The sequence below is a fragment of the Rhinichthys klamathensis genome, unplaced genomic scaffold, assembly GCF_029890125.1.
Source record: "Rhinichthys klamathensis goyatoka isolate OS25496 unplaced genomic scaffold, OSU_Roscu_1.1 h1tg000760l_1, whole genome shotgun sequence".
In the NCBI taxonomy this organism is placed as follows: Eukaryota; Metazoa; Chordata; class Actinopteri; order Cypriniformes; family Leuciscidae; genus Rhinichthys; species Rhinichthys klamathensis.
In genome coordinates this window covers 430,002-455,111 of record NW_026607164.1, presented here as the reverse complement: position 1 = coordinate 455,111, position 25,110 = coordinate 430,002, and the positions used below count along the sequence as shown (strand labels likewise).

Below are 25,110 nucleotides of genomic sequence, written 5' to 3'. Positions count from 1 at the left end.
GCGCTCGCATAATTGCAGTGTGAAACAAAACCAAAACTTTCTGAAAGTATAAAACGTATCAAAACGTGAACTTTGGTTCGGACCTTGGTGCGGACTTTCAGGTGTGAAAACGCCCTAAAATACCATCTGCCACCATATTGAAGACCACGTCGATCTCCTCTAAAGATCTCCCTCCACCTGACTGCACACAGATTGAATATGTACATATTACAAGCACAGCAGGAACAAGGTCTTGAAAGAACAGACACGATGATGCCAGATCCACAGACTCAGTCTCAGCAAAACTCCCTGAATCTGCACAGGCGTCTCACACAGCGGAGCGATCCTGTCCAGAGCCACACTGTACAAAAGAAAACACACAGTTAATCTTACTTCTCCAAACAACTCAGGGACACAAAAAGTACAAAAAATAGTTTTTGTCCTCAAAAGTATCAGACAAAACAGTGTATAGAAGTTATTAACATTTCACCAGTTGTGGATGCACACAAGTAAACTTAGACTTGTTATTGTGAATTTCAACCAGGAATACTGTTGTGTAATAATTCTTTCAAAAGTTTACTCGAAATATTAAAACAGAACTTAGCCATATTCAATGTAACTATATTTTATGTAACTGTACGAACAACGAATAACTAACTACGAATTAAATTTAAGCATATGATTTCATAAACTTGCTTTATAAATACAACTTGAACATGGTTCAATTACTAAAATTAATAAGCATTTGATAGCATTGCTCTGTTTCCATAGATATAGATGCACTCAATCTGTAACTATAATTCAGTTCTATTTTTGTACCAGTATATCAGGGGAGAGCGCGAACGCAGTCCCCCACTACCAGAAATTATGCAGTCGAGATTCCCACATTTGGGGAATTCGCAGGGGTCAGCACAACCGGAGTGCAATGGCTGAGCCTCGCCCTGGGTGAACCACCTTCATGATCATGGTGTCTCCCCTGCCAGGTAAGTATGAGTTGTACACGTTCCCTCTCGAGGAGTTACTGAAGGCAACATCATTCTCAACCACGGTGAGACGCCACTTCACTACACATGGTTCATCATCAAGATCTATTAGAAACCCTCAATCTATTATCTAAACTCTGGATCTTGTTAAATCATCAGTCATGTTTTACCAGTTGTACTGTCTAGGGTGACTGTTGACAATTAGACCTTCGACTGGCCGAGAGTCTACATTCCCTAAACACTCGACTGTGGATCTCTCTACCAATCATAGAGAAGATTTGACTCGACTCCACCAATCAGACAAGAGACATGTTTTGCATGTGAAATGGTGCAGTTACAGCATCTGCCAGCAGGGGCAAAGGGGACTAATCAAATAATTGTGAACCACTGCTTTTGCACACAAAAGTGTATCATTTGGCGCTTTTCCACTGCATAGTACGGTACGGTTCGGTTTCACATTAAAAAGGAGATAGTCGGCTGCATCACCACACAATATATACTAGTAAAGGTAGAATGATGATTATGCTTGGAATGCTTGCTTAATATACAAAATACTATGATCACTCACAACAACTTTAAAACACATACACAACACCATAAACTACTTCTACTAATCTCTACTGTCACACAAGTCTAAAGTAATTTCTTTCATTAACCACTTTAAGACAATAATGACTCAATAGACCTGCGTCCCACTCACTACAGACACGAAAGACTGAGTGAAACTAAAGAGTTGGGGACACAATTTTAAAAATAGGACCATATATGACAACACTTTCTTTATCAGAGAAACAATACTTTCATCCATCAACAACAAATAAAATAAGTATTTTAAACTATATACTAGGGGTGGGAGAAAAAAATAATAATAGATGCATCACGATTCTGGATCAATTCTGAAATTATCAGAACCGATCCAGAATCGTTGGAGAGAGAATCACGATGCATTGATTTATTTCTGAGCTTAGTTTTTAATGCCTGTCTATTTTTCCAGTCATGAATTCTGTCATTGAGGATTTCTTAAAAATTCGTCTCTGTATCGTGAACCCAATCTCGTGTCTCGTCACACCCCTAGAGTGTACAGAAAGAAAAAGTAAACACTTTGCAGTTTTGAATGATGTCCTACTCTTATCTGTTTAAATATTTTGTTTTTGGTTGTTTATAGTCACTTCTATTTTTCACTCTTGTTCTGTTCTTAATACCGTTATATGTAAAGGATTTGTTGTGGAATTACGGGAAATAAAAAGCCTATGGCTATGTTTGTAGTGTTTTAAATGTGTGTATGCCTGCCTACATCATAAAATTTTGCTTTATTTACCAGTATTATTTCTGAATGCAATAAAATGCCACTTATAAGTGAAATATTTGTAGTGTATTTTTTAAGCAAGCAGCAAATTATACTAGGCTATTATTAATTGGTTAAAATTAGAGGTGTAACAGTAAACTATAGTGTGTAGTGCAAAAGTAAACTGTAGTGTATAGGCAAGGCAAGTTTATTTATATAGCACATTTCATACACAATGGCAATTCAAAGTGCTTTACATAGAAGAAATTAAAATAATCAAAACGAATAATTAAAACAGTTTAGAATAAAAAATAAAATAAAGTAGTACTAGTCCACCCCTATCTGAGATGGAAGAGATTAAGCCAGTTAATGGTGCCACTGGACCTCTAGCCCAGGGACGTACTCCGCTGGGGTGGTGCTACACCAAGCGTGCCGCACAAGCCCTCAAAAGTGAAGCCAAAACGTCTCGATCGCCCCCCGGTGACCGGTCCTAGTATAGCTCATAAACCCCGCCTCCCCATGTTATTCATCGGGACGTGAAACCAACAAAATAATTAAATTACACTTCACATATCTTTTTTCTAAAGATAGTTTCTGTCATTTACTGTAGTTTCTATCATGTTGATGTAATTTCAAGTGTTTGTTTTTAAAATAAGTTAGTTTTTAGTTAGTTATTTGATGCTATAAAAACGGTGCTGTGACATCATGATTGACAGCTGTGATTGACAGGTTCTCTGTGCGAAGTAGTAACTGAAGCACCAACGGACTTTTTTTCATAATGTTGACTATGTGGTTAGTAGTTGTATTTTACCTTATTTTAACGAGGTACTGCAATCAGCAGACATCATTGGAGAGGAACGGAGCAGACAGAGGCCACTTAAGGAAAGTGCGGGGCGTGTGCTTACGATTGATTCAGCGAGAGTGGGGGCGGGGCCTTGATTTCGCGGCTTTACTTCCTGCTCACGACTGCGCATGACTGGTCCCGAAAACGCTACTGCGCAGACTCAAGTTCCAATATGTCAGCGCCATATCGGGACTCTGGCAGCTTCAGTTCTCTCCAATGGAAAAGAGCGAAGGGGCGTCGTCCATCTTTTTTTACAGTCTATGTGCTACACCAGTAATGCCCAGCGGGGCCCCCACAGAGCACGCTTCGCATGCGCGGTCTGCTGCCGTTACGCTCTCAGCGACTTCTTACGCCGGTTTCACACTGCACGCGTTAGCAGAGCGTAAGCAGCGCGTATTTTTTTCGGCGCCCATGTTAACAGATTAGAGCATTCACACTGCACGCAGATGCGCGCGGTAGCGCGTAGCAGGAGCAGAGCAGGAGCAGCAGTGCCGCGATCGTTTCGGCGTCCTGTCTATTTTTGGCGCGCGGCTTACGCTGAATTAAAGTGACAATGCATTGATCATGGCCAAAAAACACAGCAGTTTGACCCAAAAGCGCATTGGTGATATCTATTATGTTTTAAACAGTCAATCAAATTACCTTCATCAATTTAAACATAAAACAAAGTCAACAAAGACAAATATGAACCAAAAGTTATATAATATAGCCTATTAATTAATGAAATAAGCTTCTTGACAAGTCTTTTCTCTTAAATGTATTTGAAAACGAAATAAAGCAATGCCAACTTACCCATTATAGAGTACTTTGTCTGTAAACACGCCGCGCGCGTCAAACGCTGCCAGTATGAAAGCAAAACGCGCGTGTCCTGCTTCCGCTCACCGTACGCACTGCTCCTGCGCCGCTTACGCTCTGCTAACGCGTGCAGTGTGAAACCGGCGTTATACTCTCAGCAGTATTGCTATTACACTACTACAGCTTAGTGCTATACTACATACTAGTTTACTGTTATACACTACAGTTTACTATGTAGTGTAGCAGTAAACTGTAGTAGTGTAACAGTAAACTGTAGTGTAACTAAACTAGTTTGTAGTGTAACAGTAAACTAGTGTGAGGTGTAACAGTAAACTGTATTGTGTAGTGTAACAGTAAACTAGTATGTAGTGTAACTGTTTACTGTTACACGACACACTTACACTAGTTTACTGTTACACTACACACTACAGTTTACTGTTACACTACACACTAGTTTACTGTTACACTACACACTACAGTTTACTGTTACACTACACACCACAGTTTACTGTTACACACTACACACTACAGTTTACTGTTACACTACACACTACAGTTTACTTCACACTAGTTTACTGTTACACTACACACTACAGTTTACTGTTACACTACACACTACAGTTTACTGTTACACTACACACTACAGTTTACTGTTACACTACACACTACAGTTTACTGTTACACTACAAACTAGTTTACTTCACACTAGTTTACTGTTACACTACACACTACAGTTTACTATTACACTACACACTACAGTTTACTGTTACACTACACACTACAGTTTACTATTACACTACAAACTACTGTTACACTTCACACTAGTTTACTGTTACACTACACACTACTGTTACACTACAGTTTACTGTTATACTACGAACTAGTTTACTTCACACTAGTTTAATGTGCGTCAAATACGCTGTGCATCCCCTGAGATCAATTGCAAAAGTGTGCTATATAGATGGAGAGAGACACTCCGTCAGTGTTCAAGAGTGGAGGCAGGCAAGTCAAAATATATCTGTGCTAAACTTAAACTTAGCCTTTATCTCAAACACTGGAGAGTAAAATATAACATTTTATTAGCCAATGACTAAAGGCCTAGCATGAAAATCTAGTTACATGTGCGAGTGATATACTCCCATTGTCCCTATATATATATATATATATATCCCTTATTTTCTTTTGTCAAGTTGCCAACCCTATCTCAGTGATAGATGTATGGTCATAGAAAAAACAAAGACAAACATGCAAAGGTGGACAGAAAATGTTCTCCTACAAAAAACACCATGCAAGGGCAGCACCAAAAAATGTTTATTAATATGTATGGTTTCAAACACAATGCACTCTTAAAAATGTACTAAGCTGGGTGTAAGATAATTTGAAAGTACGTGAAACTGTGCAACACTGCACTTACAATATGCAACAAATTCACATTTCACACTCGGTATAAATGTCCAATCTTCCTTTAACACAGTATATCAGGGGAGAGCGCGAACGCAGTCCCCCACTACCAGAAATTATGCAGTCGAGATTCCCACATTTGGGGAATTCGCAGGGGTCAGCACAACCGGAGTGCAATGGCTGAGCCTCGCCCTGGGTGAACCACCTTCATGATCATGGTGTCTCCCCTGCCAGGTAAGTATGAGTTGTACACGTTCCCTCTCGAGCAGTTACTGAAGGCAACATCATTCTCAACCACGGTGAGGCGTTACTACGTCCATTTAATTCAAAGCAATCGATCACGTTTCCAAAGCGCCTTTCAAGAAAAGTCTGTTTACTCAGCAGCCATATTTGCAACGTCTCCGGGGAGCTATTTTGAGAAGGACCTGGATGCAGCCCGAAGAAGGGGGCGGAGCTACACGTGTCACTCCACCCCATACTTACTCTGATTGGCTCGGCCGTCTTTCATAGGCATACATAGGAAATGCGTTCGGAGTTGAGACAATACAACATTAGCCTACATCCCGCAATGGCAAGAGAAATGAATTTTGAAATGTTTATTCACGGTGTACACAAACCCTGTACTTAAATTGAAGTAGAGAAACACTAATAAAACATTACTCCAGTAACAGTAAGGTTTCTAATTCGACACAAGACAAACCTAAAATAGGTTAGAGCTCAGTCTAACATTGTTATGAATTATTAGGAGCAAACTTGATTGGAGAATATCAGGAGGAGAAAATGGCACCCAGTTTTGCTTGCCTTTTTGTGAGATTATTAGGGGCCAAGCACCGAAGGTGCGGAGGCACCTATTGTATCTGTTCCGGTTCTTATTCTTCTTCTTCTTCTTCTTCTTCTTCTTCCGACTGGGCGTCTATGGCAGCCCATAGAACCGTATCCGGGAAAGTTGTTCCGGTTTGACATTCTGATAGAGGACAGTCCCACCAGTAATTGCACCAATTTTGGTGTCTCTAACTCATTGCCTCTAGCGCCACCACCTGTCCAAAATTTCAAAATCATTATGCTAATAACTTTTGAACTGTAAGGCCTATCAACAAAATTCTTTTTTCCTCTGATTCCTGATCCCACCCTATGACGTCATTTTCCGTCATAAAAATATGGCCGCCATTTTGAATTGTTTAAAAACCCTACTTTTGCGAACTCGTCCTAGACGGTTTGTCTGATTCTCACCAAAATTGCACCAGATCATCCCCAGGCAGTGCCGACAAAAAGTTATGGAATTCAAGTTGATTCGCTTAACAGTTTTCGATAAACGCGCAAATTAATTTTACGTAGCGCTTGCAAAAACAGACGTAAGGCTGTATCTCCGCAACGCTTAATCGTATTCAGACCAAACTTGGTACATGTCATCACAAGCATGACCTGAGGCTACATGCTGCGTTTCGGCGCAGCGCCACCTACTGGTCCGGAGATATGAAAAACGGCTATTTTCGCTCATAACTTCTGAACGGTTTGTCCAAAAATCATAAAAGTGGTCTCTTTAGATTCAGGGCATCATGCCGAGTCGACTGATATCCAATTTTCCCAGATCGGCCATTTTGGCTGTCGGCCATTTTGAATTATGTGCTAAAATGCTGTATTTTTTGAACGCATGAACGAATTGTTACGAAACTCGGTATGGGTCATCAGTACGATGCCCTGAAGGAGCCTGAGAAGTTTCGAAACAGCGCCACCTAGTGGTAAAATTTATTTTTCAAATGCTTATAACTCTGGCTGTGGTTGACTTATTTTCACGGGAGTCATCTCGTTGAGGTCCTGAATCGTTGCCGAGTCCAGAGATACCAAATATGCTAGGTTTCGACTTACGGTTTGTGTAGCGTTGTGATTTAGCGCTTAAAAAACATTTGCCGATATCTTCGAAACCGTTAGTCCGATCGAGACGAAACCACCGTCAGAAAATTGAAAACATAGGTCGATAGCTATACGCCAATGCCCAAATGCCAAAATATTGATAGTAAGGGGTCGTAAAATTCAATCAAAGTCACGTAGCGGTCATTTTTTACGTGTTTTTTCACATAAATGTCTATAACTCTGAAGTTAATCGAGATATCTTCACCAAAATTGACACACAGATGTAGAGGCTCACTCTGAGAACACATGAAAAAAATTGTGGGATTTTGCCTCTTGGTGGCGCTATAATAGAACAAAACATGAAAATCCCATTGATTTCAATGCAGTTTTGTGATGTGAAATGCTATACTTAATGAACACATTGCTGTAACATTACGAAACTCAGAATTTGTTACCAGCACCTTGCCTTGAAGGTACTCAAAAGATTTCAAGACAGCGCCACCTGTTGGTCAAAAGTTAAAATTACATTTCCAAAAATGCTAATAACTTTTTTTAAAATGTGCTTATTGTAATGACACTGGTCTTAATAGATTCCTTGGGTCATGCCGAGAACATAGATACCAAGTTTGACGTATTTGGACGAACTTCCTGTCCGCCATCTTTATTTACTTTCAAAACCTTCTTTTTCGAACTTCTCCTAGACCATTCGTCCGATTTTCACCAAAATCGAATCGTGTCATCTCCATACCGTGCCGACTAAAAGTTATGGATTTCGTGACGATAGAGGCAACCGTTTTCGTATACCGCAGCAGCAAAGTTGAGGCATGCTGCCAAAATGACTATTAAGTCTTTATCTCTGCAATGCCTTCACATTTTGACACCAAACTTTGTATGTGTCATTGTCACCTCACTCTGACCACATCACATCGATTTCGTAACTGCGCCACCTATTGGTCGAAAGTGATAATCCATTAAATCATCTTAAAAGTTACTGTATATATGATTTTTTAGCCATTTGCCCAAAATTATCTTAAAATGTCTTTAATTGCTCCTTGCTGCAATTGGTCTGCCACTCCCACCCATGAGGGCATCTGATGCCGCTTCTTGCGCTTGGCCCCGGTAATGGCTGCTTGCAGCTATATTTAGAATATTTATTTTTTTAACCACAAAAATAACCTAAATAATAATCCCATATCATTTTGTGGAAAAGATACATCGAAGTGTTTTTACTTTGGTTACCATTCTTCACGAATTGTTTGGGTTTAATTTTTTTTTTACTTTTAACATGGAAGAAATTAATTTCCTGAATATACATAAAACAATAAATAAAAAAAACGTAATCTTTATATACACAAAACCAACAGATAGAAATATACTGTAACATGACAACAGTTTTCAGACAGTTTCTTTAAAAAGAAGTTTACCAATAAGTCAGCACACAAGAATAAAATGTATTTGTGAGGATAGTGATGAATATGAGACAAAAAACATCAAATTATATTAAATTTTAAAGAGAAATAACGAAAAGTGGCTCTAGCAAGCAGAACAAAAGGTACAAGCTAGAAGTCGTGAGGATTGTCTACATTTCAATGAAATTAAGAAGATATCATCAAGGTCAGGTCTTGTAGGGTACAACATATGCACCAAAAACTTTCAATATAAATAAGGTGGGGAAAAAATAATGGCATATTCTGCAGGATGATCAGTCTTTAAAATATAAATTTAAAGATCCTCCACTATTGTTTACAAAAGAGCCAGAAATATCAGGCACAAACAAGTTAGAGCCTGTTGCCCAAAGAAGTCTTTAACCAAGACTGTCACAGCATAAAACCTAAATGTGGCAATTGCATTAACTGCCAATATACCAAAAATATTAAAAGTTATGACCATCCCATCTATAAAAAATGATAAAATATTACAAGCTTTATCACATGTAATCCCAAAAAAATGTAATACAACGCCCTTGCAAAAGTTTATCAGAGAAACATCTCGTCATTTAAGGAACGTCATTTATCACTGAACACAGGAGTTCGTTTAAAGAGTTTTAAAAAAAAAACTATATTTGTACATTCATATTAAAACACATAAATACATGTTTTTGAACATGTTGATTACAAATTTACCATAAAAACAGATGCTTTATTGGCCTGATATGCGATCACTCACATGACATGTTATGTGACACCACCAGACTTTTTCATTGGTTATCCGTAAGTTTTTATTTTGCCCTTATTTGTATTTAAATGACCTTTTGTGCAACTGTAATCTTTTAGCACCTATGAAGGCCTGTGCGCGAAACGCGTTGGCAAAATAAAGAGCCATTTCTTTTCAGCTCCATTTTATGACTATTTTGATCTCTCCACTTCACGAGTGTTGCTGGTATTGTCCCAAAAATGATCATTAAATGACTCAAAATGATGACCTGTGAGTGAGCTGAATTTAAGTGAGCACTCAGCTGGAAGCATTAACGGGTAGCACCACATTTTAAACTATTTTCTCTCCCTGTATGCGAGATACCGTACAATAATAAACTGAACCGGGATCAACAAGTGTATTTTAGGTAGGCCTATGCTAAGTTAGTTTAAAATAATAGCATTAGTATATTTAAGTATACAAGTTAAGTGGCTCATAATTACAAATATAAAGAGGATAATAAATTAATTATATAGCCTGGAATGATAAACACATGAAAAAAAAGTCATTAACACCTATTGGCGTTTTTGGAGCTGCTGTAAAGCCAAAACAATCTCTGTTACTTTAATTGCCTATTATCACTGTAAAGCTGCTTTAAAACCATCTATATTTTTAAAAGCGCTATATAAATTAAGGTGACTTGACTAAAAATGCCAGAGGCAATAATGCAAAAACTAACGAAGCACCAGTGCATAAATTTGAATCATTCTCTTAAAGGGTTAAAACAAATTCTGTCATTAATTACTCATCCTCATGTCCTTCCAAACACGCAAGACTTTTGTTCATCTTCAGAATCTGAGCACAACATTTTTTGATATAAGATATGCGAATAAAAGTCTAAATTCAGTCTGTTCATCATATAAAGCTATCAAGTCTCTTGAGAAAATTTGGACTAAACCACTCAGTTCATATGGATTAGTTTTACAATCTCTATGAACTTTTTGAAAAGTCAAAGTGGTAGTTGCATAGCTGTCAATGGAGGGACAGAAATCTCTCAGATTTCATCAAAAGATCTTCATTTGTGTTCTGAAGATGAACGAAAGTCTTAAGTGTTTGGAACGACATGAGGATGAGTTATTAATGACAGAATTTTATATTTTTGGGTGAATTAATCCTGTAAGTCTGAATTTGTACTAGTCTGATTTTTGTGAAGTCAGACTGACAGTTCTACATGAAGTGATTGTAGCTCAGCTTTGTCCATCATCATATAAATTCACATACATTGAACTACAACTGATCTGTGTATTGTGTGCATTCACTAACTTCAAAGTATAATGAAAAAACCTGAACTTCCCAACAAACATGACCGATTTTTTTTGGGTGAACTGTCCCTTTAAAGGCCTCGCTTGCAGAAGCACGTGACAAGCAGACGTCTCTTCCTGGTGCCACTGAAAAAAGCATAACCTACTTCGAGGAAATCTAATAGTGTCCGTTCGTACGACAAATACACTCATTTTAGCAGACACTTTATTCAAAGCGATTCTAATATCTTGCGAAGTGCTAACATACAATATTATTACAATACATATACGCTGAAATTGAAAACAGTAAGATCCAGCATGTGACGATTCGACTTCTTCGACATAGTGACTCGTTTTCACAGTCATTACACAAATAACTCAAGCTTGGAACACTCCATAGTATCTATTAATTATGCTGCGCTAACATACCTACAATATTATAGCTAAAACATGCATAAGACAACACCGACATCTGTTTTTAACCATATTAGGGGGTGCACCGTTCCCGGAGGTACTGCAATACCGGGTCGATGCGTGGAGTGGACGGAGCAAGCCCCTATTCCATCTCCCTGATCCAAAAATCAATTTAATATATGGTGCCCGGGTAGGGCACGTATCAGATATTAAACTGATAAGAACAGATACTACACTTGATCTTAGCCAAAAGGCCGAGAAGCGATACCCACAATAGGTTTGCAGTAGCGAACTGATTCTTGGAAATAGCAAACATGACGACGGTGAGACTTTATTTATTTAAATTCTAAAAGCTTTTGTGTCCTTAATATTATAAAGCTTACACAGTTATCATATAAACACTGGTTTATATCACGTAGTTAAAAAAAGAATGATGGTTACTTTCTTCAATGAAGCCTGACAAGGACGAGCGGACATGCTAATGAGGTACTAGTTCTCCAACCAGAAACCTGGATCCTTGCGCGCTTCGATAATGGATAATTCCCGGAGTTTTATAAAAAAGAAAGGCAAACGTATCAAATTGAGATGAAAAAAAAGCTTAATTTAAGACATGACAGCACAGGTAAAATACACAGAATCTATCAAGTTAATGTAAAATATTGCCTTTAAATGCGGTGAGGGTCTGCCCCCAGTGGACAAATGAAGAAATGCAACTGCCTTCCCAACAGCTCCACATTGACACGTAGAAACTCATGTATAAACACATTACAGTCTATGATGAACACATGCAAATAATAATATTAATAATACTTTGAAAGGGAAATACATTTGTACACAACACTATAACTAACTAAAGAACAATAGACATCGTGACTTTTTTTCTGACAATAAACAGCAAGACACATCGTTCCACATCAATAAACATGGCATCTCGCATGCAGACAACCAACCAGCCCCATCAGGAACTTTTACAATTTCAAGTCAGAATATTCAGAAAAGTACTCAAATGTATGTTTTCCTCGCACAAAATTATGAACCTAATCATCGACACTATTAATTATTATAATAGGAGGACCCGCAGGCTACGTCATATAACTTATACATCAACCCATATATTTTATCTCAGATAACACAATAATTAAGACAGCATCCCGATGTAAATGCATAACGTTACGTTTTAAAAGTTGAAACAACGTGTATTATGTGTTGAATTCCACATGTAACGCTATCCAGTTAACATAGGCCCGTTAACTGGATAGCGTTACGTGGAATTCAAACAACAACGCCAAAACAACCGATTGACAACTTTGACAAAACATGTAAAATAACATTTGACTCTCGATTAATGTTAAACAAAATGTTTTAAATTACTCACCTTGCTTCCATCCCGAGCTGTAACAATTGTTAAACTAAACGCCAAACCTCACGCGACCGCTGCTCAAGTGCGCCCCATAATGACGTGTTACAGATTTACGTGATATGTAACGCGACCAGATGGGTCAAATATTTCCACTTTTCACTAACTTTAGAACCCAAAAGATTGGTGTAGCCTACTGTTATGTTATTAAAAATTATATTATGCATCAATTAACCGGCCCAGAATAAAAATGTAGAATCAAAATATATTATTGTAAAATAAACATGTCGATGTTTGCTCTCGCTAACGATTTGTCAATAGACCTTATGCGTCTTCAGCCATCTTAGAATTTTGTCTCTGAACTTTTTGCGGTTGCTCTGTATATCTCTGTATATTTCTATGGCATCACTGTCGAAGAGTAGGGGAGAGATGTAACGCTCTTTGTTTGTTTGTAATTTGCTCACAATGTAACACTTTTTGACTTTCTCAGATTGTGTAAATCTACTTAGGGTTTAGAGTATTTATTTTTTCCCACATTAATTTCCCACATGTCTAGTACAATTATTTTATATGTTTTTTTTATTAATACAGTGTATACTTTTTTCTTGATTTACCCTGAAAGAATGGAAGTGAAATGTGACAACATGCCCCATGTGGCATTGTAACATCACCATATGACAGCTTAAAATGCTATCTGATCTAATCAAAAAAAATATACAAGTCAAACCAAAATATTTTCTTAATAAAATACAATTATTAAATTTTTCATATAAAATAATGGCATTTTTTAATAATTAAAAATAAACAAATTTGAGCTATACAGCTAGGCTATAGCCTACACTACAGCATAGTTCAAAACAAAATAATAATTAATAATTTCTGAACATTGACTCTCAGTCTTTATTTACATGTTTCTCATGTTTTCTCAATAGAATTCATAGAATATATAGCATATTTAGGGGCACATTGTAACGCAATGTTCAGTAATATCTTACAAAGATTTCTAAATTTTGGCGCAATTATTTCTCTATATAGTTTTGAAATGGCAACTAGTAAATACACCAAGTTTCATCATGGTAGCATGTGTGGAAGTATTTAAAACAAGTGTGTTACAACTAGCCCCGCGCTCCCCTAATTAGCTGGCGAAGCAGATTTAGGCTACTTATTAGAGTTAACGAATGTTATCATGAGCATAATGTTTGAAGCGGATCTCATAACAAATGTATTCATTATTTATTCAAAGTTCATTCCTAAATCCGTAAGAAATACAAACCGGAAGACAGAACACGACGAGTGCAGCGCTGAAAAGGAGCGGGGCTTCATTCATTTACCATAACATAAGCTATATTTCCATCACCCTGTTTTTATGCACATTTTGAATTAGCCTAGCGGATCAGAAACTTGTGATGGGGTGGTTCAACAAACAGTTAATTTGTTTATTTAAGCGTTTTAATCATGCTTTTATACATCAGTAAAGAATGAATGAAGGAGAAATTACGTTAGAAGTAGAAATATCACTGGCCTTACAATAGCTCAATAAATGTGATCATATATTTGCCATTTGTAACACAAGATATTATGAAATAGGCTGTAAAACAGGGCCTTGTTGTTCTGTCATGGCTTTACTGTAACTCTTGTCCTCATATTGATCAACCAAGCCACTTATCACGTTAGACAGTAATGATCAATAAATCAGAAACGTCATCCACTGCCCACTTTTGTGCTAACAGACCATAAATGGCACTGATAAAAGCACTGTAAATATTGTCAAGTCTCAAAGGGCATTCGGTGGTATCAGTCAGAGTCTGTGTCGCGCTGAGGACAAAAAAACCTTCGACAATTTCTCTTGATTTTGATTTTTAATACAGATTCATCACAATGTGTACTGGAAAGTGCGCGCGGTTGGTGGGGCTAATACTTCTACCCTCGGCTTTTTTGTGTATAGTGGCCAATTTACTTTTATTCTTCCCTAATGGGGAAAAGCTGGAATCGGGACAGATTTCCCTGCAGGTCTGGCTTATGGGAGGTGTTCTTGGTGGAGGACTATTTGTGAGTATTCAGCCTTTCTGGATTTGATGGTCATATCATTCATGGGTTGTTTGAACTTGGCTTTTTTCCCCTGAGAATACAAATTAGGAATTTAGTCAAATGAATAGAACTGACTTATGGTGAGTTTAGGTTGATTGGGACACTTTTTCCCAGTCATCTCAATGGTAAAATGTGTCCCACTCAACCTAAATTCCAACCTATGTTTTAAACATGATACATCAAACACGCTGACTACAGGCCTCTGTGCGTATGTGGCATTTTCTTTATTGAATATGATATGGCATAACGATCGATAAAGAGAAATAGAATTGTTGAATAATTTGTGTGTTGTTATAAGAAACTGCACTGTAGTTAGGGGAGTGTATCTGAATAAGGGAACCTTCGATTTGAGGAACAAGGATGTGGCGAGAAAGTGCTATTATTAGAAACAAGGGGCCATTACGCATGCAGAGCTTCACTGCTCACACCCTGAAAAATTGGTTTATTGACATTGTAACATCCTGGATATGACCATAATGGATTAATCCTGAGTACAGTTACATACTCTGTTGTTCACATCAATCAAGCAATAATTGCATTGAATCATGCTATATGTGCAAATAGAAATGTTACAGAAAAATTGGACTGAGTTTGATGCATTTTGGCGTGAGAAAACGCTTAAACTCTTAAAAATAAAGATTCCAAAATGTAGTTTTCTCAGCGATGTCATAGAAGAGCAATTTTGGGTGAATAGTTCTTAAAGGGACAGTTCATCCAAAAATAAAGATTCTGTTATTATTTATCTAAAGCTGTATGCGTTTGGAAGCTTGTTTCCGCCACTGAATAAAAAAAATAAAATAAAAAAAATTGTGACTTTTTATCTCACAATTGTGAGATATGAAGTCAGAATTGTGAGAAATAAAGTCGCAATTGCGAGATATAAAGTCGCAATTCTGAGAAATAAAGTCGCAATTGCGAGATACAAAGTCGCAATTCTGAGAAATAAAGTCGCAATTCTGAGAAATAAAGTCGCAATTGCGAGATATATAGTCGCAATTATGAGAAATAAAGTCGCAATTGCGAGAAAAAAAGACAGAATTGCAACTTTTTATCTCACAATTCTGACTTTTTTTCTCACAATTGTGAGTTTACATCTCGCAATTCTGACTTTATAACACATAATTGCGAGTTTATGTCTCGAAAATTCTGACATCTTTTCTCAGAATTGTGAGATATAAACTCGCAATTGCGAGTTATCAGTCCAATTCTAAGGGAAAAAATGACTAACTTTTTTCCCCTCAGAATAGTTTATATCTCACAATTCTGACTTTACAACACGCAATTGCGACTTTATATCACGCAACTGCGACTTTATATCACGCAATTGCGACTTTATATCAATCAATTCTGACTTTATATCTCGCAATTCTGACTTTATAACACGCAATTGCGATTGTATATCACGCAACTGAGACTTTATATCACGCAATTGCGACTTTATATCACGCAATTGCGACTTTATATCAATCAATTCTGACTTTATATCTCGCAATTCTGACTTTATATCACGCAATTGCGACTTTATATCACGCAATTGCGACTTTATATCAATCAATTCTGACTTTATATCTCGCAATTCTGACTTTATAACACGCAATTGCGATTGTATATCACGCAATTCTGACTTTATATCTCGCAATTCTGAATAAAGTCAGAATTGCAAGATGTAAACTAGCAATTGTGAGAAAAAAAGTCAGAATTGTGGGATAAAAAGGCGCAATTACCTTTTTTGTTTTTCATTCTGTGGCGGAAACAAGCTTCCATACGTTTATTTGTTCTGTTGAACACAAAAGAAGACATTTTGAAGAATGATGGTAACCAAACAGTTGCTGGGCCCTATTGAACCTAAACCAGATTTCATACTATGGAAGTCAATGGTGGCGGGTGAGTAAATGATGACAGATTTTTATTTCGGGGTGTACTGTCCCCTTTAAAACTGTCCACCCCAAATTCCTCTTCTATGACATCGCTGTGAAAACCCCATTTTGGAACATTTATTTTTAAGAGTTTAATTGTCCCCCAAAATGCACTAAATTAGCAACCCGATCACACTAAATGCGTCTCTATAGCACGCAGTGTGTTTATCGTGTAATTTATACGCGAAAATGAGTTTTTACGTGCATAGGATACGCATGGGTTGGTTAGGGTAGGTTTAGTAGTGGTGTGGGGTGCGTGTGTACTACACGCAAATGAACTGCGTATCAAATGCACGCGAAAACTGCGTATCATGTGCACGTAAAAACTCATTTTCGCATAAATTGCACGTCACGATAATACAAAATGCGTGCTATAAAGACGCATTTACGTGAGAACAGGCACTCCACGTTTTCTGTACTTGCACATAGCATGATCCTGTGACCTTTTCTTTTAAGATTTTAATAATCAGAAGAACCCTTTTCTATTCAATGCATGGTAAAGGTTCTTTAAGTATACTTATTTCAAAGAAACATAATACGTATTTAGATTTTAATTAGACAATGATTAGACAACAGTGTACTTTCTTGAGTAAGGTCACCTCAATATATATATATATATTACATATATTATATTTAAGCCAGAATGAGCTGATGATGAGTTTCATTAAGTATTTGATACAAACATTATTTAAACTGCTTTGCAGCGAATCTTCTGACCTTGACATCACAGTTAATGATAAGTACATTTCCGCTCACTTTCATTCATCAGATGTTGTGTCCAAGCTGCTCAGCCATCAGAGCCGGGGGCAAAGGTTGCTGTGGGGCTGGTTGCTGTGGAAACCGTTGCCGTGTGAGTAAAATATGTAAAATCACTATCACATATTCATTAATATTATTGATCTGCCTGCATTGACACCATTATATGAGACCTGAACTGAGCTGGACAATGACATCATGTTTTTCTCCAGAGTGGCTATATATATATAGGCCTATATATATATATAAATGAACTAAATTAATAACTTTTTCACAACAAAAATGAACCATCACTGAACTTAAGCTGGACTATGACGCGATTTTCTTCTAAAAACAAACTTTGTTGCATTATTTTCATTATTGTTGCATTATTTTCCTTTTATTACTGTAAAGCTGCTTTGAAACAATATAGGCTATAGTAAAAAATAAAGGTGACTTGACTTGACTATCATTCACAACAAGAAACTCACTATAGAGGAGATGTACAATGTAAAAATATTTCCAGCATAATAAGGCTATTTTGATTGTTCACTATATCATGCTGTTTTTGTTTTGCACAGATGCTGAATTCTGTTTTCTCGTCTGTATTTGGCGTTATTGGGTCGGTCTACTGTGGTTGTGTTGCCATTGCAGCGCTGGCTGTTGGGCCAAAATGCAAAGTGATGAACGAGAAATGGGAATATCCCTTTGAGGATAAATCAGAGTAAGAACAAAAATCAAACGAATGCAATGCAGAGTTACTTCAGTTGTTAATATGGATATTAATATGGATAATACTACAGTCAGCAGGTTTAATGTAAATTAAAGTCACTCAAGGGAAAATTGCAGTTGATTGTGTGTCCACTAGATGAGGCCCTTCATCTAAAGCTCCTTCTCTCTTCTTTCTGTCTCGCTGGAACAGGAACAGCACTAGTTACCTGGTGGATAAGACTAGATGGTCCGATTGTGTCTTTCCTGAGAATGTGGTTCTCTGGCACATTGTGCTGTTCTCCATACTGTTGGGTCTGGCTCTGCTACAGATGATACTCTGTGTCATTCAGGTCGTGAACGGATGTGTGGGCTGCTTCTGTGGAGACTGCCGAAAAAGAAAATCGGTATATCTTACAGAAACATTTAAAAAAGCATTTACATTAACATACAAAAAAAAAAAAAGTTAAACGGAATTTAATTTCTTGAGCAAAAACTACATTGACATGTAGAGAAACACTATTTTTTTTACAGGAATTATTATAACAGTGTTGGGGAAAGTTACTTTTAAATTGAATACGTTACAATATTGTGTTACTCCCTTAAAAGTAACACATTTTTTTTGTTACTTTTTAGGAAAGTAATATGTCACGTTACTTTTGAATTACGTTTTCTCAACTGGGCTGGTGATGAGAAAAAGTAACAAAAGTTATATTTTTGGCAAATGTAAAGGGGCTTTCACGACAAAAGTAAAAACTCAGGTTGAAAATTCATAAATGAAAACAAAAAATAAACACGTGTTGTTTATCTAAAATCATTTTTGTTTATTATGGTTGAATTGGATAATCGAATATCAGCGGCAAAGACATTAAAGTGAGATTAAATTCATAAAGTATATGTTTCATTCAATATATTTAATTATTGCATTTAATTATTGCGTTTGTGTAATATTCTGAGTGTGCACTTCACTGTTTTTATTCATTTTGAGGAATACTGAATTTTTTTTTATGCAAGTGAGATGAGTAAATGCTCACATTTAGTCTACCACACCATCATGTTCAAAACGCCTCTCTTACTTATTTTTTTACTTACTTATTTCTTACTTATTTTACTCATGATTTCACTCAACACGAGGACAGGAGAGCTGTCAGCATACATAGGAAAACAAAGTAACTTGCATTACTCATTTGAAAAAGTAACTCAGATAATATCAAGTTTGAGTAATGACTTGAAAAAAGTAATCTGATTACATAACTCGTGTTCCCCCCAACACTGCTTACAACCGGTTACCATTTTAGTCTTTGAGGTCAATAAAAAAAAACTAAAACTAAAACAAATCCAAACTGTAAACCTTTAAGACCTTTGAAATAATGACCTCTTCAACACTGAAATAATTAGATGTCATTTTCATATATTGGGCTTTGAGACTGATCTCTTTTCTCTGTACAACAGGATGAAGGAGGTCTGTGAGATCTGCTGAGGAGGGAAATAACAACAACAACAACAACAACAACAACAATAAATAAAACAACGATTTGATCTGGAATAACAGCTTTCACACAGACTGCTTATAAATAATGCAATAAGCATCACTAAAAAGGGTTGTGTGTGTAAATGTAACCTTATTTTTACTTTATTCTGTATTTTCTAGTATTGTATCAGTAAATTATATTTGTCAATCAATTAAAAAAAACAAATTCTGTAATTAATCGCACCTACATTAACATTTGCAATATATATTTTTATTGCATTTCATAATTTCACACTGAATCTCCAAATAGAACAACATAAAGTCGGTATATTAAAATATTTAATATTTTAAATATTTGTTTAATGGCATCTTTTACTGAATGAAAGCCAGTATGACTGCCACTGATGTCTCTTTTAAATGGATTATTTTCTCTATTTATGGTGTTGAAATGAGCAATTTTGATTGGTTTGGTTGTTTTTGACCCATGTAACCTTTTGTATTTAAAATATCAAGCTCAAAACTATGATTTTGATAGAAATTATGTGGAAAAAAATCAGGTCCTATTAATGATCCAAAGCAACTGCCTTTCACAATAAACATAATTTGCTGAAATGTTGCTTCTCTCATGAGCCATACAACTTAGTTTGGTGGCAATGGCATAAATTATTAACTTAAAATAAGCAATGTCTATCTTTAGACTTGGCATCAGATTGCATGAGAATAAGATTTCCTTTACAGGTTACAGAAATACCCATGAGTGTTTTCTTTTTCTGGTATATTTGGCAGGGGGCATCAAGTTTGTTTCCATTGCATTTGGGTTGAGACTCTGACAGCATGTTTTGGCTGATAAAGCCAACATGTTCAATTTAGCTTTCCATCTCAACATCTGTGCCATTCTCTATATATTCTTTAAAATCACTGCTTTCACTGTTGTAACAACTATTGTGACACCGGATCAAACCGGATCTCGCAGCACAGTGGGTCAAACCCCCTGTTGGTGAAGGCCAGATTTGCAGCTGAGACAACATTCATACATTGAAACCAGGGAATGTGTGTCCATTCTCCAAAAGAGCGTGCGATTCTTTCACAGCGCTCAGCAATGTCTACTGTTATTTGCATATGAATATAAAGTCTATAGACCCTGTGCTCACGTTGTAACCTCAGCAATCCTTCACTCCGCTGCAACAAACACTCATTCGAAGCCCAAGATAGGATAAAGGCTGGAGAATCTCAAAACTAACTTACAGATTCGAAACCCATGACCAAGCCAACTGATCGATGTAAACATACTATACATGCCTCAGCCACAAAAGGGGAGAGGCAACAGCATGTCCTATATTACTACGTCAGCTTATTAACTTGTTCAAACCAGAGAGAGTGTTCCAGGAAAGGATGTTCTGTTCTTATGGCCACAGAGATCATGCATGTAAACACACACACACACACACACACACACACACGCGCGCACACACTCAGACACAGCCCTATAATAACTGCATGACATTTTTGCCACATATAATTAGACAAAAAAGGGAAAGAAGCGGTTGTTCTAAAAAAGCTTTGTTGCGGACCCATCCAGACTAATTCAATGACCGTCCACCAATTAGACACAGAGAACAGACACAAAACACTCATCAACCTCACCAATGGGTCCAGACAATAGCAGAAGGCAACAGACCAGAAAAGCGCTGGATCAGAGCTTGTGAACCGATTTTATGGAATTCAATAAAGTACACTATGTAACTTTTGTCCCTCTGCGGTTAAAAACAAAACTGCATGCATTTTGCGGAAGAACATTGTTTTGGTTGTGCTTCGTCTCTGTGTGAGTGTGCGGATGAATATGATTAAACTGCTCATAAAACATTCACTATAGGTTAAAGAGATATAACCAGTATAGATGGAAAGGATCTCAAGCTGACTACCTGAAGACGTTACTGTATCTTTACCCATTAATACACACGCTACTTCATTGAAAATCAATTCCAGCACAGCGATACAACAACCATAATGAAATGAGCCTTCACAATAGATAATGCTTTATAATGAACTCTGTTAGAGAGCTATATGGCTATTTATTTCTTTAATAAAATACTTAACTAAACTGTTGAGTATTAAAAACACCATCATCTCTGCGTCAATTTTGCAACATTTAAAATCCTTCAGTTCTTCATCTCCGAAAAGCCAAGCCAATGTTGATTCTTGTTTTATGATTCTTCGAGCTCTTCTCTGGAGGTTTGAGATTTAATCGCTCCATGTCAACTTTTCTCACTCGTTGTGAAAATAACCTCTGCCACTCTCACACCAGACACGCGTCAAAGTGGCCGGAGCTATTCTCTCCATTTACGGATGTGACAAAGACACACGGACGAGTGACATATGTACACAATTTCCCACTAAAACCATCCCGACATGGCCTAAAATATGAACAATTATAATAGGCGTACCATAGTGAATCAGGGTAGGACAAAAACATGTTTTGGAAGAAGAATTTATGATGTATTGATGTATTAAAAGTTACAAGTCAGACAGCATTATGTTTATTAAATCGTATTTCCATTAATAATCCTGATGACATTAAAGAGGATTTGTCTTAGTATGTCTCCAAGAATGCAACATACATGCACAAACTTGGATTGCAATCCTGATGGATCAACAGCTTCAAGTCAATGCATGTTTTTCTCAGTATGACTCATTAACTAAAATGACAAGTAACTTCTGTGTTATTGGATATGTGAATTTAGGAATTTGACGCTGACTTGTGAGCTCCCACACGCCCCAGGGAATAGTGTGTGGAGGGGAGGTGGATTGTTGACATGCAAAGAAAAAATTGGAGGGGCAGTTTTGGGGAGGGGATATTTTAGTTGAGAACAGGGTGGGAGAACTGGTCAAAAGCGATCTGAGCTGGATTAGGGCAGATATACTGTGCACTGAAGGCGTGCAGCAGCTCTCAGCCTCAGACGTCACGCCCACGGACCGTTGGCTGAATGCATAAGCCACACAAAACTAGAAACACTTCAGGAGTTTCAAAGTCGTCATCTGATTGGTTGAATTCTTCAGGATGTCTGGGAGACGTGTGCGTCGTGTTCTTAACGGTCCACCTGGAAACATAGATGCCGGGAAGCCAAACCCCCTCATGGAAGAAGAACGCCGTCGTGTTTACAAGTAGTGACAATGAGCGCAGGATCAACTAAACGCTGGTTTTTCAAAAGTATGTGAAGTATGTAAAGTTCACAGCATAGACTCTTTAAAACACGTCCAAGAGGTTTACACACTGTGTTAGGGACATAGACGTTCAATTTTCACGCCTCTAAACATGACGCGGAACAACTAAAACTGTGATTGGTTGCTTTACGTGTCAGTCAGACGGCCTCTGGCCCCTTGGCCAATGAAAGCTGCGATGGAGTCCAGACCTTCTGCCGTCGTCAGTCTGAAGGTCCGGCTACGCGATATAGGCAAAAACATGTGCGTAAGCTCTGCAGGAGAGAGTAAATACTCATGAAATCACTAATCTTCCTCTGAGAGTGTGAATGTGCCAACTCAAAGACAACAGTCAGGCATTTCATTTGTTTTTAGGTTTCTGCAGGTTTTTGTCATTCTGTTATATTCACACTTTTGTTAAAGGAGAACTCCGGCGCAAAATGAACCTTTGGTCTAATAAAACATTGGTACCTAGTCAACCGTTCTCTGAGATTTGTTTTCATGATAATCGAATGTAAAGAGTTTTATCTCTAAAAACTGTTTAGCGTATAACGCTAGTAATGGGGGCATTTAATAAGTAAAAAGAAATCGCTAGTTTATACCACTAACAAGACTCAAAATAGCCCCACACGAACACAGTAACATAATGAGGATCCCTACATGCAAAACGAAGCATTGAGAACTTTGTAAGTGTACAGACCGTTTAATAAGAAGATAAAGATAAAGACAGTCCACTTCGTGTATACAGACAGGAGCCATCTTTGGAAAACAGTCTCGACTAATCAAACCACGAACGCCATTCATACAGTTCAGAAGTTCACTGAACTTCATACAGTTCAGCTCACTTAGCACGTCGTTCGTGGTTTGATTAGTCGAGACTGTTTTCCAAAGATGGCTCCTGTCTGTATACACGAAGTGGACTGTCTTTATCTTTATCTTCTTATTAAACGGTCTGTACACTTACAAAGTTCTCAATGCTTCGTTTTGCATGTAGGGATCCTCATTATGTTACCGTGTTAGTGTGGGGCTATTTTGAGCCTTGTTAGTGGTATAAACTAGCGATTTCTTTTTACTTATTAAATGCCCCCATTACTAGCGTTATACGCTAAACAGTTTTTAGAGATAAAACTCTTTACATTCGATTATCATGAAAACAAGCATTCTCCTTTAAATGCTTGTGCTTTCCTACAAAACTCAAGCACAATGTTTTTTCTTTACTATAGGCATAGCTTATTTACCCATCATGGTATTTTGAAAGTGAGTATCTATCAGTGATTCTTTCCACTGAATAAAGATACATCTTGTTGCTCTATTCCTGTTCTACAGCTGATGATGGCATTGATCTAAGCAATTAATCTTCTCTCAATGCCACACAAAACTACGAGAGTTGATTAGATTTGGCTAAACCATCAATAACAAAGGGGGAAAAACCATAAATCCACGTGATTGGAGCAACAAAAAACATCTGTAATCACACAATCACTGATTAGAAATATGGTGCTCTTGTTACAGATAATCCATTAAAAAGTGTTTAAAGCTTATGTGAATTTGGTGAAGCAAAACCAAAGCACTCCATCAATCAACATACACAGCTGTATTCGTGGAAAACTTGACATAATAGTTATTATATGGCACATACGGCATTTTTCATTAATAATGCCATTAATAATGAATCTTAATTATTTATACTGAATTATAGAAAATAACAGCCTTGCATGCTTTCAGCAACTAACAGATTATAAGTATCGAATGTAAAAAGTTGTAATCCATAATTAATTGAACAGAATTAATAATTAACATAAGCAGAAACAGTTTCTTTCCTTGCCCCATGTATGCATGATGTAATGCACTGTCTGTAATTATGACCTTGATTGTTTCATCTCACTTCTGTGATAGTTTGCACAGTTGCTATTCCTAGCCTGTGATATGACCTCAACAACACCGTTTCATTATACAGCATGAAGGCCAAAGAATCATTCATGAGGTATCAGTCAAATCCCATTGTTCTTTACTTGCGGGACCAAGGTTTTCAAAGGGTTTAGGATGCATAAGCCAATGTGTGCAGGTGCTTGACGCCCTTTTTCAATTGAACAACCATTTTAACAAACTTATGAAAGTATATTTGCTTTTAAAAGTGAGGAAGGAGAGAGTCATGAGCCAAAAATAAATTATTTAAATTCTCATTTTGTTAAAACCTTCCATGCAGGTCTGAGATCAGTTTTCATTTGGATCTGTAAAAGCTTAAAATGAAAACTAGTGATTTATCCAACTCTTTCAGACACTGGCTCACAATTCACTGTGTCGGGTCGAAACGTTGCAGATTTTAATAAATTGATTTTTGGAAGCAGCAATGGCAGTGTGCCCATTTTTGTTTACTCTAATCTAGTGCTTTATTTGATCGCGCACCTGCCTAAGGTTTTTTTTTTTTTGATGTGCGCATACTTTGAATGCTTATGTGTGTCACTCATTGAAAATGCTTTAGTTCAGATCTGCAGAATTCTTCTTCACGCACCTTCCTTGTCAAAGTTAGGCAAAAAGGGGAGGAGTTAAACAGGAGAAACAGGTGAGACGAGGAGAGAGAGAGAGAGAGAGAGAGAGAGAGAGAGAGAGAGAGAGAGAGAGAGAGAGAGAGAGAGAGAGAGAGAGAGAGA

At 37.2% G+C, this 25,110-nt stretch overlaps 1 protein-coding gene and 3 non-coding genes across 4 annotated transcripts; 1 reads left to right on the top strand and 3 right to left on the bottom strand.

The window, feature by feature from the left end:
- Positions 1-806: 806 nt before the first annotated feature.
- Positions 807-970, bottom strand: LOC130077597 (U1 spliceosomal RNA). Its single transcript, XR_008805799.1, has one exon. It is a non-coding gene; the product is annotated as a U1 spliceosomal RNA (small nuclear RNA).
- Positions 971-5,365: 4,395 nt separating this feature from the next.
- Positions 5,366-5,529, bottom strand: LOC130077595 (U1 spliceosomal RNA). Its single transcript, XR_008805798.1, has one exon. It is a non-coding gene; the product is annotated as a U1 spliceosomal RNA (small nuclear RNA).
- A 5,532-nt stretch (positions 5,530-11,061) lies between these two features.
- Positions 11,062-11,252, bottom strand: LOC130077589 (U2 spliceosomal RNA). Its single transcript, XR_008805792.1, has one exon. It is a non-coding gene; the product is annotated as a U2 spliceosomal RNA (small nuclear RNA).
- Positions 11,253-14,136: 2,884 nt separating this feature from the next.
- Positions 14,137-19,322, top strand: tm4sf5 (transmembrane 4 L six family member 5). The gene is made up of 5 exons (XM_056242863.1): positions 14,137-14,392; positions 17,117-17,197; positions 17,664-17,806; positions 18,005-18,197; positions 19,243-19,322. Exons 1-5 carry the CDS (start codon positions 14,222-14,224, stop codon positions 19,258-19,260), a joined length of 606 nt encoding a protein of 201 aa, XP_056098838.1. The 5' UTR covers positions 14,137-14,221; the 3' UTR covers positions 19,261-19,322.
- The last annotated feature ends 5,788 nt before the right edge of the window (positions 19,323-25,110 follow it).

Excerpts from the sequence above, each read along its gene's own strand:
- tm4sf5 (XM_056242863.1), top strand. The coding sequence starts at position 14,222 with ATGTGTACTGGAAAGTGCGCGCGGTTGGTGGGGCTAATACTTCTACCC. Across the intron at positions 14,393-17,116 it reads TTCTTGGTGGAGGACTATTT|ATGTTGTGTCCAAGCTGCTC; the intron begins GTGAGTATTCAG and ends TTCATTCATCAG. Across the intron at positions 17,807-18,004 it reads CCCTTTGAGGATAAATCAGA|GAACAGCACTAGTTACCTGG; the intron begins GTAAGAACAAAA and ends TCGCTGGAACAG.